This window comes from Glycine max, chromosome 6 (assembly GCF_000004515.6).
Source record: "Glycine max cultivar Williams 82 chromosome 6, Glycine_max_v4.0, whole genome shotgun sequence".
NCBI classification, from domain to species: domain Eukaryota; kingdom Viridiplantae; phylum Streptophyta; class Magnoliopsida; order Fabales; family Fabaceae; genus Glycine; species Glycine max.
Window position 1 is genome coordinate 9,215,242 of NC_038242.2, and position 17,778 is coordinate 9,233,019.

A 17,778-nucleotide genomic window follows, 5' to 3' on the forward strand; every position below is an offset into this window, starting at 1 on the left:
GTTTAGAGTCTTATTTTTAATTCTCATCCCCCAAAACAGTATTTGACTATCTTTAAAAAATGACTATATAAAACACTTGGCCGTAGTTAATTATCTAACTTAAACAAACGTAAAAGTACGTGGAAATTGACCAATCCATTAAACAACTTGAAGATAAGTGATGGACAAGCAAGCAATCTTACATCAATACCCATTAGCCGGATCAAGTGGACAAATGATAATTAGTGTACTGAAACGGATTAGTAATAACAAAAGTAATAAAGTTGAACTGGACTTTAGATGTAAAATATACATATTGACTAGCTTATTAGATATTAAGATTGGTTTGCGTAATATAATAAAGCTACAATTCCTTACAATAAAAAAATAGTCAAGATGTCTGCTCAAAAACCAAACCAACATTCAGCATGGTAGATTCCTACAGATCCAAATATTGCAGTGCGAAAATGCGTGTTATCAGCGAATTCTGAGGCCAAGATGTTTATGTCCTTTTCTCCATTACCATCCAAATTCAATCAATCCCTCCCTCTGTTTGTCATTATAACATTACATTTGCTGCCTCGAATGTATCCGTGTACATATGTCATTTACTGCCTCGACGTGTCGATATGCTATGCTAAATAGTTTTTTGTAGGGTCAACACGTTAGTAGAGGATACTTATAGATTAAGAAGAAAAAAATGGTCTAAGGCCTACTCTCTTTATAATGAAAATACTAAAAATTTACCGTACCTCATTCTTGATGATGCTCTCATAACGAATTAAAAAAAAAAACTTCGTACCCCATTGCCCAGAGGCTCTTCGCTATGCGAAGGTATGGGGGAGGGATATTGTACGCAGCCTTACCCTTGCATATGCAAAGAGACTGTTTCCGGATTCGAACCCATGACCAACAAGTCACCAAGGCACAACTTTTATCGCTGCACCAGGGCTCGCCCTCATAACGAATTACTATTAAAAAAAATGCTCCTTCTAAGCTTCTGAATTTTGAACTTTCCATTTTTTGCATCTGCTCATTTGATCCCATTTTGGCCCTTCTTTCAATTATCTCTTACAGTTGGATTTCGTCTAACTTTTTCGTTTCTTTTAGAAATTAGACCAAAATGAGGGTGAATTGAGGTGATACTGCGCTTTGGGCAGAGAATGTTTTAAGGATTTGGAAATTGGTTTACATAACCATGCTTCGGGTTATTACGCGCTTTCTGGCTCTATGTGGAAACACCTCGCATTTACAATGCAAAATTTAATACATTCAAAGTGTTTTCATTGTATTGAATATTGATATCAAAATGGCTAATTGATATTAACTTTCAAACCTAATGGTGTCATCTAAAATAGCTGCAGTAAAATTTAAAACAGAAGATATCTACTTCAGAATTTTGGAAAGGTACTTGAAACTTTAAAACTCATCTTAAGTTAAAAAAGATTGACACAGTTACTATCTTTACACAAATTAAGATCCTCCCAATCCCATTATCCGTAGTGACATGCCCAGGAAATCAAACAAGCCAGGCCCTAGTAGTATGTGAAAGTAATTTTTCAGAAGTAGGCTATGTAGCAGCTGCAACCAGTGCAGATCTAGCACGTGTAAAAGAAGCAATAACCGATCCAAGCTGAAGCTTATCGTTGCACCCAAAACTTAATCTGTACCTGGAAGAGATGAAAATTTCATTCCCATTATCATAAGAGCCAATATAATTCCAAGAACAGCAGCAAGAAGATTCACCTTTTTTCCTTAGACCCATTATTGATTATTCAAGTTTCATTATTATACTTTACACTTTATGGCAAGGTCATGCAATGATGTCATCTCTAATACATGAAGATTAATCATATAAACAAAATTCCAGGGTGCACTTAGCCATAGCCAAATTTCAGGGTATCAAAACCATTGAAAAGAGAGGAAATTGCAATGGCAGTAGAGAAAGAAGAGGGGTAGGGACTAGGGAGATGGGGACAGGGACAGAATAGGACATCTATATCAAAGCATTAAATTTCAGCCAATAAATGTGATCGGGTTAGAAAAACTGTGTTACTACCGTTCCTCTTTCGTAAATTACTAGAGCTCCAAAATATATAGATCTACTGCCACCTAATATGTGCCAAGCAGCATGAAACTATGAAAATGACAAAGCATTTTGGATAAATTATCAACCAGGGAAAAGTAAAATCTTAGATGTAAAAACTATATGAATGTAGCATGTTGCTAAACTGCTAAAGCATCATAATTATTCTCTGATATATATATATAAAAGAGGAATGCTAACAACACACTCTAACACATTTTTTACTATTAACACTCATATATATAAAGTGTCAAATTGCTTATGTTATGTTCACTATTAAAAGATCTGATAACCAACTGCCCGTGAGATGGGGAAGAAGAGATAGAGAAACTTTTTTCTTCTATCCAAGTCAACTTATTTCTCCTTTTTCATTATTGTGCTTGTTCACAACTGCATACATAACTAGTTAGAAATAGGTTGGTTAGACTAAGTTTAGACTTCACCTGAAAAGGCCAGTTTTTTTTTTTTTTTTTTGCAAAATGGCAGCCTTTAGATTGGCTTGTTACCTATAATAGTTTTTTTAAAGCTTGGCCTAGTCTTTTATTAAGCATAAAAGCTTGACCTGCCCTAAAATCCTATTTAAAGGCCTTCCAAATAGTTGTACATATATATTTTATGTCTAGAGAAATGTTTGATGTAACTAACACATCTGTTCATTAGGCAAGGCAGAAGGAGAATAGCATGTAAATAGTAGGGCAAGAATACATACTCTATATCTGCCAAATCATTCATCAACTGTACTCGCACAGCTGAAGGCATCTTAATCTTAAAAACAAACCTGCAGTAACAATAAAGTAAAAATAAGATGAAAAAAAATTTGCTAGGAAGTTGGACAGTCAGTATGATGCATAAGACTCACATTGTCACTTCTCTGACAATATCAATCAGGGCCAACCCTTTCCTTGTCTTCATTTCATCTATTCCTATTTGAAATTAAAGCCAAATAAAAATCATAAATTGCTTATAAATATTAAACACAAATGAAGGGTAACAAGTCACTCAATACTTTTAAAGCTATCTGCAAATTGTTCATTTAGAAGCCAGTAAGATATTAGCTCAATGTCTTTTGGCAATGGATTTCCAGTGCACAGGTAAACAGCTTCTTCTGTTATCTGCTGAGAAGCCATATGTGTTGACTGCACAAATATTAAAGCAATAGAATATGTCATTTGCAATCCACTGATACAAAAGAAACAAAACAATTCAGGAGATAATAATTCATAACACTTTCCCCGTGGTTAAAAGATGTAAATTGTTAGTTGTCCTTGACTCTTGGATATTAAAGCAACAGAATATGTCCTTGACACTTGAGTGAAAATCACAGGAGTAGTTTAAGAGCTAATCAGCATTTGGATCCAAAAATAAATCAGAAGATTACTTAAGAAAAATGTTTCCTATATACACATTCAGTCCAGTCTCACTTATATTCTACTTTACCTCCTTTTTCTTTATACAGTACAAGTTCATAAAAAGTCAAGACATCTACAAGCATTCCTAAATATCACATACAAAGAAATTGCATACAATATCAGCATCCTCAGCTATGATGGAAAAATACCATAATATTCATTATAAGCCATACCTCACCAAAGAAGAAATTATCATTTTGGTAAATTTAGTTGACACCAGCAGAAACACAAATTTGCATGGTACACATACACAAATCATCAGTACATTGCATGTATATATTTATGGAAAATCATCAACTAACTGGATCACTTAAGTACAAACTTACATATACCTACTGGAAGATGCAATATTTCTAATCTGGTCATGGCTTAGAGGGTTTGAGAAAGATTTTGTTGACTCATATACCTACTGATCTAGTAATCTACCAGTAGCTTCTTGTATATAGGATAGAAATGATGGGTATTTCACTGTAGTAATATATCAGGTCAGCAATCTGGATCTTCACACTAGTGGATCCAGCACCATACCTAGCACTAATATTGTACTTATAGTACCTCTGGTACTTTCATTCATTTATAATATAATATATTTTGGCTGATCAAAAAAAAAAAAGTACAAACTTACATGGCACGCATATATGCCAAAAATGTCTACAATGAAAGCTGTTTATCTTCTAATAAAGGGGTTGAAGGAAAGGTATCAAAGCAAAGAAAGAGACTTACATATGGCTTTTATAGTTTTGTTAACTTGAAATAAGCTACAAGAGTGATGGGGTAACGATTAGTGTGAGAATTCCTAGAGATGGGACAAGCCCATAAGGATAAGCTTAATTTAATCTTGAGTTAGTTGAGTTTTTGCTTAGTTAATCTTGTCTTGGATGAGCTTGCCAACAGCATTCTAAAAATTATCCCCAAATGCATGTTTTTTGCAGATGATATTGAGGAATCAAGGGACAAGGTTAGCTCTATACTTGAGCTTCGGAGAAAGACTTCGGAATCAAAGGGTTTTTACTTGAGTAAGAGCAAGATAAAGTATATACATTACAATTTTAGCAATAAACAAGAGGATGATCGAGATAAAAATTGGAGGTGTCATACAACAATTTCTAAGTTTAACCATTTGGGATCAATATTACAAAATGGTAGGAAAATTAATAAAGATTCCACACACATTATACAAGTTGGGTGGTTAAAATACCAAAAAACATCAGAGGTTATTTTTACTTTAAAATATAGTTCAAAGGAAAGTTCTATCTTATAACTATACGGCTAGTTATACTCTAATGTAGTCAATGCTGGACTTTAAAAAGACAACATAGGAGAAAAATAGGAGTAACAAAAATGAGAATGTTAACATAGATGCACTGTGACATGAAAAAGGACAAGATACAAAATGATTGCATAAAAGGAGATATTGGTGTAGCACTTATCAAAGAGAAGACAAGAATTTGGTTAAGGTGACTTGGACATATGCAAAGAATGTCATTAGGTCCCAATGACAAGAGTATAATATTGCACGGTTTCTAACCCTATGAAAAGGGATAGATGGAGACCAAGAACAGCTAAAAAAGTTATTAAAATGGATCTCATGGTGAATAATATTCTTGAAAATTTGGTTTTTGACAGAGTCCAATGGTTTCTTGTAATCCAGTATTGACCTCACCTAATGGCATAAGGATATAAATGCTGTTGAAATGTATATTGCTAGCCATTAAAGTTGAAAGTTTTCAAGCAAGAATCTGCAATACAGAAGTCATTCAAGAGTTTTATACTTTCAGATCATCTAACATGCATAATCATCTCTAAGTAAAAATACCGGAATTAATATTTGCCATCTCTAAGACTTCACCAATTATGACCCGAATTTCCCTACTTTTAATTGTTGTATGATTCCATGTAAGCATTCATGTATACAAGTGTATGGTTCTAAACACGTCTCAATGTGTGCATCAATGTAAGCAGCAGAAGGGAAGATACTGAAACAGTATAGTACTCATGTCCAAAATGGAATTTGATTCAGTATAATCGATACAATTACTCCTTTATTTGAAAAATAAAAATAAAATAAAAATAAAAAGGACTAGCTGAGCTAGATTTGCATATAAGGAAACTGAAGGCTATCAGCATACTACCTGAAGAATATTCAAAGCCTTTCTCATATCACCATTGCTAAGCCGAACAAAAGCTGCTAAGCCACTGTCCTCAACATCAAGCCTAGTCAAATTACAAAATGGCAATCATCATATTGAAAGTTATTAAGTCAAAAATTGAATTACAACATCGCAAATGTTTATAGAAAATTAACAATATAGTTGAGTGATTATCCAATAACAAGGGCACAGATGTGAGATGCATTAGAGGAAGGGGATTAGCATGTACAAACAATTTAATATATGTTTCACAGGAATTAGCACCTTCCAATATCATAATTCCATTTCCAAATTCAGAGACAGTGTCCTAATCAAATGGTGAGTTTTACTGCATGTATAGCTTAATGGTTTCCTTTCAAAATTTTATCTACAGGAACAGGACTCCTCAATAACTTTAAAATCTAAAGTGAACCATAGTTTTGTGTTAAAAAATTTAAGCACACTAATTAACTAAAAGGAATTGATATGATTCAAGGATTTGGAACACTTGCAGTTGAACTGTGCAAAAAGTTACAGAGAGATGCACACACAAGTCAGGTCTTATATTTTTAGAACTGTTGGACCTGCATGCGCTTTCTATATCTCTGACTGTACCTATGATTCAATTATCAGTATTAACTACTGAATATAATATCCCTTTTTCCTGGAGTATTTCATTATACATATACAAATCAACGTAAGCATCAAGACTTTTATTCACATATACAACCAACTAACACATTATAATAACCTTCTACGATGAACTGAAACAAATGAATGTATATGCTAAGGTGATGGAGTCAGGAGAGACGGGAAGCATATTTTCTCCCCTCCCAGCCCCTTCCCTCTGAATGACCTGATACCCAAATGAAGCAGAATTTACTTTGCACATGATTATGCACATTGCATTAGAAAAGGTCAACCATCAGAAAAAGTCACCAGCTTTCAGCAGATAAATTATTGAAAAGTGCTAAAATATTAACAGAACAAATTCAAGCTCTTGAGATAAGCCATGAAAGCCTCATTTTCTTCATTATCATTATATATTGGCACTCAATATGCGCAAATGTCCAGCTAAGAGAATAGATTACAACAGAAATTCTCATAAAAAAAATACCTGATAATGTAAAGTAACATGGCAAAAGACATTATCTGACTCGAACTACCACATGCAGACTAGATAATAGAGAACAGGAAACATACCCTTCGGCCTTAATAACATGTTTCAGTCTTTCAGTGACATGGACAGCATCAAGAGGGGCAAACCGAAACCGAGTGCATCTTGATTGAAGTGCGGGAATAATCTTGTTTACATGATTACAGATAAGTGCAAACCTAGTGCTTTTTGTATATTTCTCAATCACTGCATGAAGAAGATGAAGGGTATTATAACTCAAGAAACTGGATTGATGTAGCATACACAAGTTAGAGTATAAAAATTAGCGCATACCTCTACGTAGCGCAAATTGGGCATCCTTTGTCATGGCATCTGCTTCATCTAACAATACCAATTTTACAGAGGACTTAACACTGAACAGAGAGTTTTTGATAGTCAGTTAAGGAAAACTTGTAGTTCCAGTACACTTTCAGAAAAACTAAAAACAAAGGAAATGTTCAACTCTGGTTATACTTTCATCAATGTAGTTTACAAATCAAATGCACATGAGCACATGCAAGCAAAAGAAAATAAAGCAAGCAAGAAAACAAAAAGAGAAAAGAAAAGAATATGACAGCAGAGTAACCCGTTGCCTTTGAAAATCTGAACAATCACAAGTGAAAATTAAAATGAACAAAAAGGAATTATATAAATGTCCTCTTATCACCTATAATGTTCTATGTGTTAATATCTGCATCAGGGGGAGAAACTGTTTACAATATAATTACCCTAGTTATCCAGCATTCAGCGAGGAAATTATATTAAAAACAGTGTCAAAAATCTGCAATGCTTATTTCACTAAATTATTCCAAGATTAGCATAACACTGAACACCTTGCAGAATAGAGAATAAACCCTAGTTTTATCACCTAAAGTACAACCTTTTTAGAAATAACATTTCAGGACGAAATATAGGACCAGAAAAACAAAGGAGATCACTAGAATCTCTAAATTGACCAATGGACTGGTATAGAAAGTAGGAAAACATTAATAAGAGCAGAACCTTGAAAGCGAGCAACACTGAACAGAAAACACGGGTAGCATATTCAAACAAATTTCTGAAGCTTTCAAGTTCAATTATAGTGAATAACATTGATGGCCACTATAGCTAAGGCAATCACCACATAAAAACAAAGTAACTCAAAAGAATATCAATTTGACAGCCAAGTTAAACATAGATAAACCAACGACACAAACTACAAAGAACTATTTACTACAGTCATAAAACAGTACACACAACTATACAGTAAGAAGTTACAACTAGGGGGATAAAAGGCAGAGAAGACAACCCAAATGATAAGCTCTGAGTGCTAGCAAAATCTTGAATCTGCTGGCGCACGACATCAATTCCTCTATCATCGGATGCATTGAGCTCCAAAATCATATTTTGGTACTGTGAACCATACAGTTTGCGTGCCACAGCAAGAATCGTTGATGTTTTGCCCGTGCCAGGAGGGCCATACAACAGAAGATGGGGCAATCTGTTCTCAGTGGTTAGCCTATCAACTACACAGCAAATTAACAAACAAAGAACGATGAGCAATCAAAGAAACACCAACAGTACTCAAATTGCAAATAGATATTGATTAAAAAAACCACAGGATGTACAATTACAAGTCCTTTTTCATTTCCTAATTTCCACAAAACTAAATTAAAAATGAAACAGAAAAATAAAATAAAATAAAATATGTAGCTCCTTCGCTAACCAAGTTTTACAATCCAACTACTACAATTCCATTACTTCCATACACCTAAAACCCTATAAGGAGGATAGGTGAGAAAATTATTTCCAAAACAAAGTGAGAAAAGTAACCTAAACTATAATAGTGAAAACTCCTATATTGAGCTTCTGGAGAACTGTTTGGGTGAGCAGCGAAAGAAGGTAAAGAAAAAGCTCAATCATTAACCCTAGAGAGATAAAAGGCGGCGAGAAGTCTTACTTGTATCGACAATGTCACGGTGAGCAGCGACGTCGTCGAGGGACTGAGGGCGGTATTTTTCGACCCACGGAATGGCCTTGCCGGCGGCGGGAGGGTTTCCGGCGAAGACGACACTTTTGCCCTTGTCAGGACTGGCGGTGTAAGTGTGGTCGTCGATGTCCATGGGATGGGTCGTCTGCGCCATTGATAGGTCACGAATCACGATGCTAAAACTCTTTTCTATCTTCGTTCAGTGCGTTGTTGTTGAGAATGAGAACTGAAATTTGCATTTACCGCTCACAAGTAGCAGAGGGCAGTGCCTACTGGCGCCAAACACATTTTCCATTTGAGTAAATTACACTTCCATTTACTATAATTTTTTTTTTCAAATTACAGATATTTTTTTTTCATCCTAAAAAAAACCTAGTTCGCATTATATTCATTCAGATTTCACCCTCCTAGATATCACTTAATAGTACATATTAGTCATATAACTTTTAATGAAACTTTATCTCTAAAATATCCATCTCTTTTTCCTCACAGTATTTTTGTATTTTTTTTCTTCAAATTACATTTGACTCTCCCTCTTATTTTTTTACATCCTAACAAATTCTCCTTAATTATTTAGCTCACATCACGTAGACCCGTCCCTCTTAGGTGTTTAATAATTTAATAAAAAGTAAACATATATTCGTCACATGACTTTTAATGAAAATTTATTTTTAAAATATCTTTATTTTTTTCCGCACATTGGTACCCCTGTATTTTTTCCAAATTACACTTGACACTCCTCTTTTTTTACATCTTACAAAACTCTCTTTAATTGTTTAGCTCACATTATACTCATACTTCCTCCCTTCCAGGTGTTTAATAATTTAACAAAAAGTAAACATATGCATTACATAACTTTTAATGAAAATTTATATCTAAAATACTCTCGTTTTATTTCTCTTAATTCCATAAAAGACATGACACAATTTTTAACTTGAAAAATATTTTAACATTTTTCGTTTTTTTTTTCTATCTCTAATTGGACATGAGCTCAACTTTTTGTTAGATGTGAATCCACCTTGTTGGTACGCTGTCAAGACTCTTCTTTTCTTTAGTTCATTTTTTTTTGTGCGTGTTGAGTTGTTTGGTTGTGTGTTTTTGTTAGACGTGTTTCCAACAATGCTTCTTAATTGAATATGATACTTTGTTTTAAATTTTAGTATTTTACTTCTGAATCTGTGTTTTAAACTCTTTGTTTTAAATATTTATTTTTAATGGCTAAGTATTTGATATAATATCTCAATCAAAAACTATATCTTCTTCAAGTGTTAATAACAATGAATTGGAAGTCAAATATTAAAAGAAAAACTGTTATGGCCTTAAGAAAAATTCATTCACAAAATTAATTGTTAATCTGTTATTGAGTATTTAACAAATATATTAAATCACTTGTGTCTGCTTACATATTTTAATTAACGTTAACATAAAGGAAGTAAAAATAATGTAGAAAAAATGGAGAAATATCAGGTATAATTTGAGAAAAATATAGGAGTGCAAGTGTAACAAAAATATTAGGACAATTTTGTTTGTTCACATATTTTAATTAATAGTAGTTAACTATGTTAACAGAAGAGGAATAAAAGTAATATAAAAAAATATTGATTGTAATTTGAGAAAAATATAGAGAATGCAAATATAATTTAAAATTGCATTCACGCTTATGCCGTTAAGTCTCGTTGCTGTTACTGTGTTTGATAAGTAAGGCATATGTCATCCACCCGTCGTCAATTGGTCACACCTTACGTCTGTAAATATAGAAATGCAACATTTCAAGAAATAAAAGATAGTCGAAAATAGTTATCGATAATATTCTGATAAACATGAAAATAAATATTTTTACTTCATGTTCTTAAAAATATAAGATGATTAAGTGAAACAAAGGTTTTATAGTCTCACATCATTGTATCTTAGCTAGAAGACTAATTTCACAATTTTACATGAAAGGAATTTTAATTAAAACTTAATTGAAGTTCTAATCCGTCAGGTATGAGAATTGTGCAATTTTAACCTTCCAAAATTCATTTAGGCTAGTTAGTTCTCATTCTTTTGTTAAAAAATTAATAGATTTTGCTCAGAATATAATCCTAAAGTAAGTTTTGTCTTACAGTGTAAAATAGATTTATCTCTATCATTTAACTATTTAGTGACTTAGATTTTATCATTTTTAATGAATTTTGTATTAATTTTTTTGATAATTCTCATATAATGATTAGTTTGGGCAATTCTCATCCCATTATTACAACAATAAAATATATATTTATTTGACTTTTTTAGATAACCAATGAAATATTTATTGATTATTCTTGCATCCAATATTCTTTCGTGTGGATTATAAATTTTTATTTTTGTCTTACAACCCAAATATGTAGGTGTCTTATATTGGGTGTCTTATTTGTCCACAGTTTAAAATGTGTCTTTAAAATTATCTTACTAGGAATCATATTCAACAAATACATGACAGTTTTCAAGACATATATCCACAAAGATAGGAGTAAAGTTTAATTGCTTAGCATGTTCCTAACCATATCCATTAAAGTTATATTACGCCTTTATGATACACTATTTTGTTGTGGTATACCAAGCATTGTGTATTGCGCACAAATGTCACATTTATGAAGGAGTTTAACAAATGGACCTGAGTGCTAACCAGTTTCATTGTATCTTTTGTAATATTCATCACCTCTATCAGACCTAATAACTTCATTCGAGTAAATTTCTAAGACATCTAGTACCTGAGATTTCTCATATAGTAAATAGATAGATAACTATTACGTGAATAGTCATCAATAAGGATGATATATCATCTTTCATTTTGAAAGAATTAACATCAAAAAGGCCTACAAATATCAATATGCATAATTTCAAAAAGCTGAGTGCTTTTTGTAACTCCTTTTTTGTATGTTTTTCCTTAATACAATTCACACAAAAATACTTAGATCCGTAAAATTTAGATCACGAAGAATTTCATTCTTTATTAATATCTCCATTCTTTCTCTTAAAATATAATCTAAGCGTTTATGTCACAAAAAAGCAAATAGTTCATTCACTAAACTACGTTTAGTGTCAACATTGTGATGCAAAGTTAAAAACATACAAACCATCTAATTTCAATTTATATAAACTATCACAAAGAATACCAATACTAGTGAGATAATTATACTTAAATAAACTGAAATATTTATTACCAAAATTTAAAGAGTATCCAATAACATAAGTTTAGATAATGAAACTAAATTATATTATAAAAAAATGGTGAAATTAAATTAAATAAACTTTATTAGAATTATATTATTTAAAACCATTTTCTAACACATACTTTATTAATAATACTATTTTAAAAAAAAAGTATATTTTTAAATTTTTTTCTTAAACAACCATTTTTTATTTGTATAACAATAACTTTAATTTGTATGTCTCTTAGTTGCATGATTACAAAAAATTAGATATAAAGTTTTTTCAAACAGCAAAAAAGATAAGAGATTTTTTTAATTAAATAAAATGGTAAAATAAAATAATGAAGAAAAAATTGGGAAGAAGAAAAAAATTAAAAGCTTATAAGCAAGTTTATTTTTTTTCAAATAACTTATCAAAAGTTACTTAAAATAGTTTATGTAAAATAAGTTATTAAACTAAATTCTTAATAGTCAAAGCAGCTTATAAATTTTCTGAAAAGCCTTGACAATGGAAAATTTTTTAATTAATGAAAAAATGACTAACATATTTATTGGTGCGTGTGGTGTGGGTCAATATCACAATTTCTTTGTCCATATCATTACAAATATATTTTTTATAACAATAGATTTTTTTTTGTTTTTCTTATCTTCCACTACTAATAAAGAATCACAATTTCTTTATCCATATCATCACAAATAGTTGATATTTCTTATAATAAATAATTAATAAATAAGTAAATAAGTTTTTTTCTATTTTTAAAATGAAAAGAACGAGGAAAAGGAAAAAAAAACAGAGTTTTCAATTCTGTCAAAAAAGTAAGTGAAGTATTTATTATTATTATTATTATTAGTAAAATAATAATAATAATAATAATAATAGCAATAAATGATGATGATGTCACATTGACACTAAAACATTTAAAGGGAACAATTCTCTTTCTCTTTATTTATATGTTTAGCGTGATAGTAATCCTATTTTAAGTGGTATGCCATTTTTCTTATTTTTATAATCTATATAGCTCAAGTCTTTGCACCTCAAATATAATTTAAAAATAAATAAGTTATAAGGGATTTTTTGTAAGTGTGAAAATCATGATTATTTTATTGTTCAAAATGTTCTTAATTAGTTAATTTAAAATTTTCGTCAAACCTTTATTTCAATCAATTTGAATTTTATAATAATAAAAAAAAGGACCGAACATTTTATAGCCATTCAATTATTAAGGATAAAGAAGTTAAATTAACTTAACTTCATGAAGCCTATTTAATTTGAGGTTTGAAAAAATTAGATAAATTTAAATTACTTGTAAAATCAGGCCAAGTTAATAAATTTGTAGCCTATATAAAAAGTGAATCAATTTGACATCTCTTTGACTTGTCAGACTAGACTGACCTAACCGATACATTTTAACATATTTAATTCAATTATTTTTTTTATTTTCATTTTCATTTGTTTAAGTTTATTTTTTGGACTCATTTGTTTTTACAATTTATATTAGATTCTACCACTTTTTGAGTATCCTTAGACATAATTTTGTGTATATTCATTCATCTCTTAACGTAATGTACAACATCAACCCGTTTTTTTTTTTTTTACAGAAACATCAACCTTTTCAGCCGATGTTTCATTTGTAAATGCGTATATTGTAGCCTGTGGAAAACAAAATTATAGTTTGGGCAACAAAAAAGAAGAAACAAAGTTATAGTAAATGAAATATGTATAGTAAATCATATATACTATTCCAGCCATTTTACATCCTAAGTCCTAACCCTCCTTGCCTAACAACTCATTGATAATCTATAACATCATAAGTTGCAGGGCACCGGTTTGCTAAGATTTCCTTGAGAGAAATCCCTATCTACAGTCTCAGCTAAAGAAAAAAATTACATTGATTTATTTATGAATTGGAAGATCTATCACAATTGGCAGAGGCCCATCCAATCTGCTGTTTCTCGTTGTCATAAATCACTAACTTATCTTGTAAAGAGATATCTGTCAAGAGCAAAACAAAATGTTTTACAATCAATTAGCAAAATTACAAAAGAGAGAAAAATAAGACTTATATTTTATTGGTATCTGAAATTTTGCTCACCTCCAATTATGTTAGTATTTCCTAGTCCTATTTCAGTGCCATCTAGAATTCCCAAGCAGACATTGCCATGTTTCTGAAAAAGGGTAGCATGTAAGACAATACACACATAATTTATTTTATTCCTTTCATTAGAAAGAGAAATAGAGAGAGAGAGAAGGTTCTCACAGTGACAATTAGATAAGCTTCTGGTGGTAGCTGCAGCAGCGAGTTCTTTGATTTTGTGAAGCTCAGTAATAGTGGCTTAAAATTGCTAGTGACATCATGCAGAGATTTGAAAGGCTTTGGACCCCTCCAACAAATTGGTAGTGATGAATCCTCAGTTGCTCTACTCAATGGCTTTCCCCTTAAATCATTAGTTACCTGAATCATAGATCAAACATTACTAACAGAAGATGGGAGGTAATTATCATTTGCCAAACAATACAATAACAAGGCTACTTGGATTCCATATCTCACCAGATTAACAAGAGCTTTATGAGCTTTGGAATTGAAGTATGTGTAGGAGCTCCCACTATCAAAGATAAGTTGAAGGCCCTTCACAGAAGTAGGCTTTCTATCGAAAAACAGGTCTGCTGGTCCTGTTTTATAGTGTTGTCTGAAACAAAGACTGTGTGTAAGTTCTCATGAGTAGCAATATCTCATAAAGGAAACAAATAATATCTATTTTAATTTTTAACACTTACGTGGAGGAACTCTGCAATAAGGGTGTCCAAACAACTCCAGATTGGGGAACAAGCTGATCTCCAAAGAATAAAAAGCCTCCTCCTCTTTCACTTAAGCAGTGGCCTACCACATTGCGAATTAGGCCAAGAGAGTGAAGCTGAGACAGAATGCTTGTCTTGCCATTTCCAAGGCCAAGAACCCCTGCTGTGGAAGCTGAGGGATTATGACCAACATGTTTTTGATCATATCCACACCTAGCATGCAACAGAATAAGGAAATCTTTATTATCTAGGAAGGTGAACAATTGTAGTTTTAAACAAAAGACAAGATAATAGCATGTTTATGATAAATGAAATTATATATATTTTTAGTCTATCCCAAAAAACTTAAATCATTTTCTTTTGGTGATTTAGGAAAAAAGTGTCATATAAATGAGGGCTAAAAAAATCTTTAATTGATGATATATGGACACCCATGTTTTTTAAATACCTCTCATTTCTCTCTATCTCTCTATCTCACTTTTATCTCTCTCTCATTAGGTGTTTAAAAAAACCTGGGTATCCATGTATCATCACTCAAAATCTTTTGTGAAGGACAACGACATATCTGACACATTTTATAAATGAATGAGTAAAAGAGACCATTAATTTCTAAGAGATTTAAAAGAAACATTGTCCTATTGATCAAAAGCATAATCAAGCCTTACAAATGTTTCAGCATTATGATCAATTTGAAATTAGTAAACGCAAGCACTGTGAAATAGATGGGGAGAAAACACTCACCCGAAAGCCAGGATAGGACGTGCTAAAGACCCGTTAGTGAATTTAAGGGGAATATTATCTCTGAGTAGCACACCGAGAGATGATCCTTGGTCTGCATACTCAACCTCATAGTCGCATTGCTCATTTGGTCCAGCACAGTGATGGTTTGGTGCTGACTGGATTGCTTTACACAAGGGATCCCCACATTTCACAAGGTTGCCATTGGGTTTATAAAGTCGATTTCGAGGCTAAAAAAGCACCAATTAAGGAAATGAACATCATCATTCATCATAAGATGATTGGTTAGTAATTAGTAATAATAAGTAAAAGTAGTTGAGAACGTTTGAAACTTACTATGGTGCAACCTTGGCATGGTGCATCACACTGAACCCAAGTGAGATCACTACCTGTGTCAATGTCAAGATCATAAACCTTGGGGGGATTGCCAATGGCAAGGCTCACCGTGTAATACCTGCATATGAAGGAAGAATTCATTCATTAACTTTTACAAAACCAATCATCATGTTACTATGAACAAGGATGATCAAAGGAAAAAAAAAATCACACAAAAAGGGGGGTGGGGGTGGGGTCTGTCAAAGCCAAACTACTTTTTTGTGTGATTCTTCTTTCTCTAAAAAATATTCAGAAAGGCATTGGTAGGATCACTCAATGAAACTCGAATTAGTTCGATATAAACGAGGATGATTCTGAAACTTCCTATATTAGAAGAACTAGTCAGAGTAAAATGGTTGAGCGGAGTATTCAAAGGTCTAAAAGGGGGATACAGAACCATCGTCCAAATCAGAAAAATACTCCCTTTATTTATTTTTTTAATTAATGTAGGGATAAAAAGAAAACGTTACAAACAATTAGCACGGTTCATATCATAACACAACCACACAAGTTCAAAACTTTCCGAAAAAAAATCCAAGCCCAGAAAAAAAAAACCTTGAAAGTTTTGGAGAAGAACAAAAAATGAGAGAGTTTGGAAGACTTTTAGAAGAAGATTGTTGAACAAGTCAGAGGATACAATAGTGAAGATAAGATAACATACCCAAGTGGATATACATTTCCTTTAATCTGAAAAGCAACAGAGGAACCAAGGGAAGAAGCAGAGCTTGAAGGTCTTGGATTCTTGGAGTTGAGAACCTGATCCGAGAGAGAGGTTGGGACAATGGCAGAAAGGAACAGAATGAGTAAAAGCGTCGTCAATGGAATTCCCCTGCTTTTCGCAACCATCTTCAGAAGAAAAAAAGGGTTGGTATTTCAAAATCAGAATTGAGAATTGTGATGAAAACAAAGAACTGTGACTAAAGGGTGTCTGCGTGTTCATGAACGGGTTTCGATTTATAGGGAGAGAAAAACGCGCACACTGGAATGGAACCTTCTCACCTCATTAATTACTACTATGACTTATTAAGGTGACGAGGAAAATTGGTTTTCGTTTCAATTTTTTTTTTTAAAAAAAGGCTTATTAATTTTTTAGTAATTATAAAAAATAAAAACGAATCTTTGAAATAACAAAATCTTGTAAAAAAATGTTACCAATCTATTTTCTTAAATATATTTTTTTAGCGAAATTCTGTTATTAGATAAAATTTATGTACAATATATTAAATAAAAAATAAGACTTGCACGAATTTCGCTTAATTCTAAGAATATGTTGAATTATATTGCCAATATTTTTATATGAGAATCTAACAAGTTTTATCATTAAACAAGTCTTTTTTTAAAAAAAATCACGAAACGAGTGAATTAACTGATATAAGGTTATGTTAATTTAATAATCAATAATTCAAACATTTGTTTTTCTCTACAACATTATATTTAGGTATTGAATATTAATTTTCGTCTCCTATGTTTCTGACTTATAAAAGTGCTAAACTATTCATTAGATGATTGGGTTTTACTTCTATAAAAAGGAATTCTTTTAAAAGTTTGACTTTTTTTAAAGAAAAAAATAAATTACATTTTTAACGGTTAATTAAAAATAAACTATTTTTTACTTCATATATATATATATATATATATTAAAATAAAATATTAAGTTTATGTGAAAATATATGCATGTAAAATAAATCATGAAATAATTTAATTAAAATAATTTTTTTACGTTTTCATTTGATTATAGATTATTATGTATGATAAAATTATTAAATTTTATAAAATTACAGAGTTGTTCTAAAGATTATGAAATTGTTAAAATATTAATGATAATTTTTTAATCAATAATCATAATTATATTTTATCTTCTTGAAGTATATTTCTCTTATTTTATCGAGTTATATAAATCATTTTTATATACATAAACTGATGTTGCTAAGATTTTATAGTATTTTAGTGTGTGGTGGACCAGTGGT

At 31.5% G+C, this 17,778-nt stretch overlaps 2 protein-coding genes across 2 annotated transcripts; both read right to left on the reverse strand.

Moving 5' to 3' along the window:
* Positions 1-1,390: 1,390 nt before the first annotated feature.
* LOC100782652 (replication factor C subunit 3) lies at positions 1,391-9,143 on the reverse strand. The gene is made up of 9 exons (XM_003526588.5): positions 8,699-9,143; positions 8,048-8,264; positions 7,054-7,133; positions 6,807-6,966; positions 5,607-5,688; positions 3,072-3,201; positions 2,925-2,988; positions 2,775-2,843; positions 1,391-1,649 (listed from the first exon to the last, which is right to left on the reverse strand). Exons 1-9 carry the CDS (start codon positions 8,880-8,882, stop codon positions 1,550-1,552), a joined length of 1,086 nt encoding a protein of 361 aa, XP_003526636.1. The 5' UTR covers positions 8,883-9,143; the 3' UTR covers positions 1,391-1,549.
* A 4,464-nt stretch (positions 9,144-13,607) lies between these two features.
* LOC100783194 (aspartic proteinase Asp1) lies at positions 13,608-16,752 on the reverse strand. The gene is made up of 8 exons (XM_003526589.5): positions 16,473-16,752; positions 15,773-15,890; positions 15,440-15,666; positions 14,678-14,911; positions 14,451-14,589; positions 14,160-14,354; positions 13,995-14,067; positions 13,608-13,894 (listed from the first exon to the last, which is right to left on the reverse strand). The coding sequence occupies exons 1-8, from the start codon at positions 16,655-16,657 to the stop codon at positions 13,800-13,802; spliced, it is 1,266 nt and encodes a 421-aa protein (XP_003526637.1). The 5' UTR covers positions 16,658-16,752; the 3' UTR covers positions 13,608-13,799.
* Positions 16,753-17,778: the final 1,026 nt, after the last annotated feature.

Coding starts and splice junctions, on each gene's coding strand:
- LOC100783194 (XM_003526589.5), bottom strand. CDS start 16,657: ATGGTTGCGAAAAGCAGGGGAATTCCATTGACGACGCTTTTACTCATT. Junction 14,912..15,439: donor CGTCCTATCCTGGCTTTCGG/GTGAGTGTTTTC, acceptor GTTGCATGCTAG/GTGTGGATATGATCAAAAAC. Junction 14,068..14,159: donor AAGCTTATCTAATTGTCACT/GTGAGAACCTTC, acceptor ACCCTTTTTCAG/AAACATGGCAATGTCTGCTT.
- LOC100782652 (XM_003526588.5), bottom strand. CDS start 8,882: ATGGCGCAGACGACCCATCCCATGGACATCGACGACCACACTTACACC. Junction 5,689..6,806: donor CATGTTATTAAGGCCGAAGG/GTATGTTTCCTG, acceptor TAATTTGACTAG/GCTTGATGTTGAGGACAGTG. Junction 2,844..2,924: donor ATTGTCAGAGAAGTGACAAT/GTGAGTCTTATG, acceptor TTGTTACTGCAG/GTTTGTTTTTAAGATTAAGA.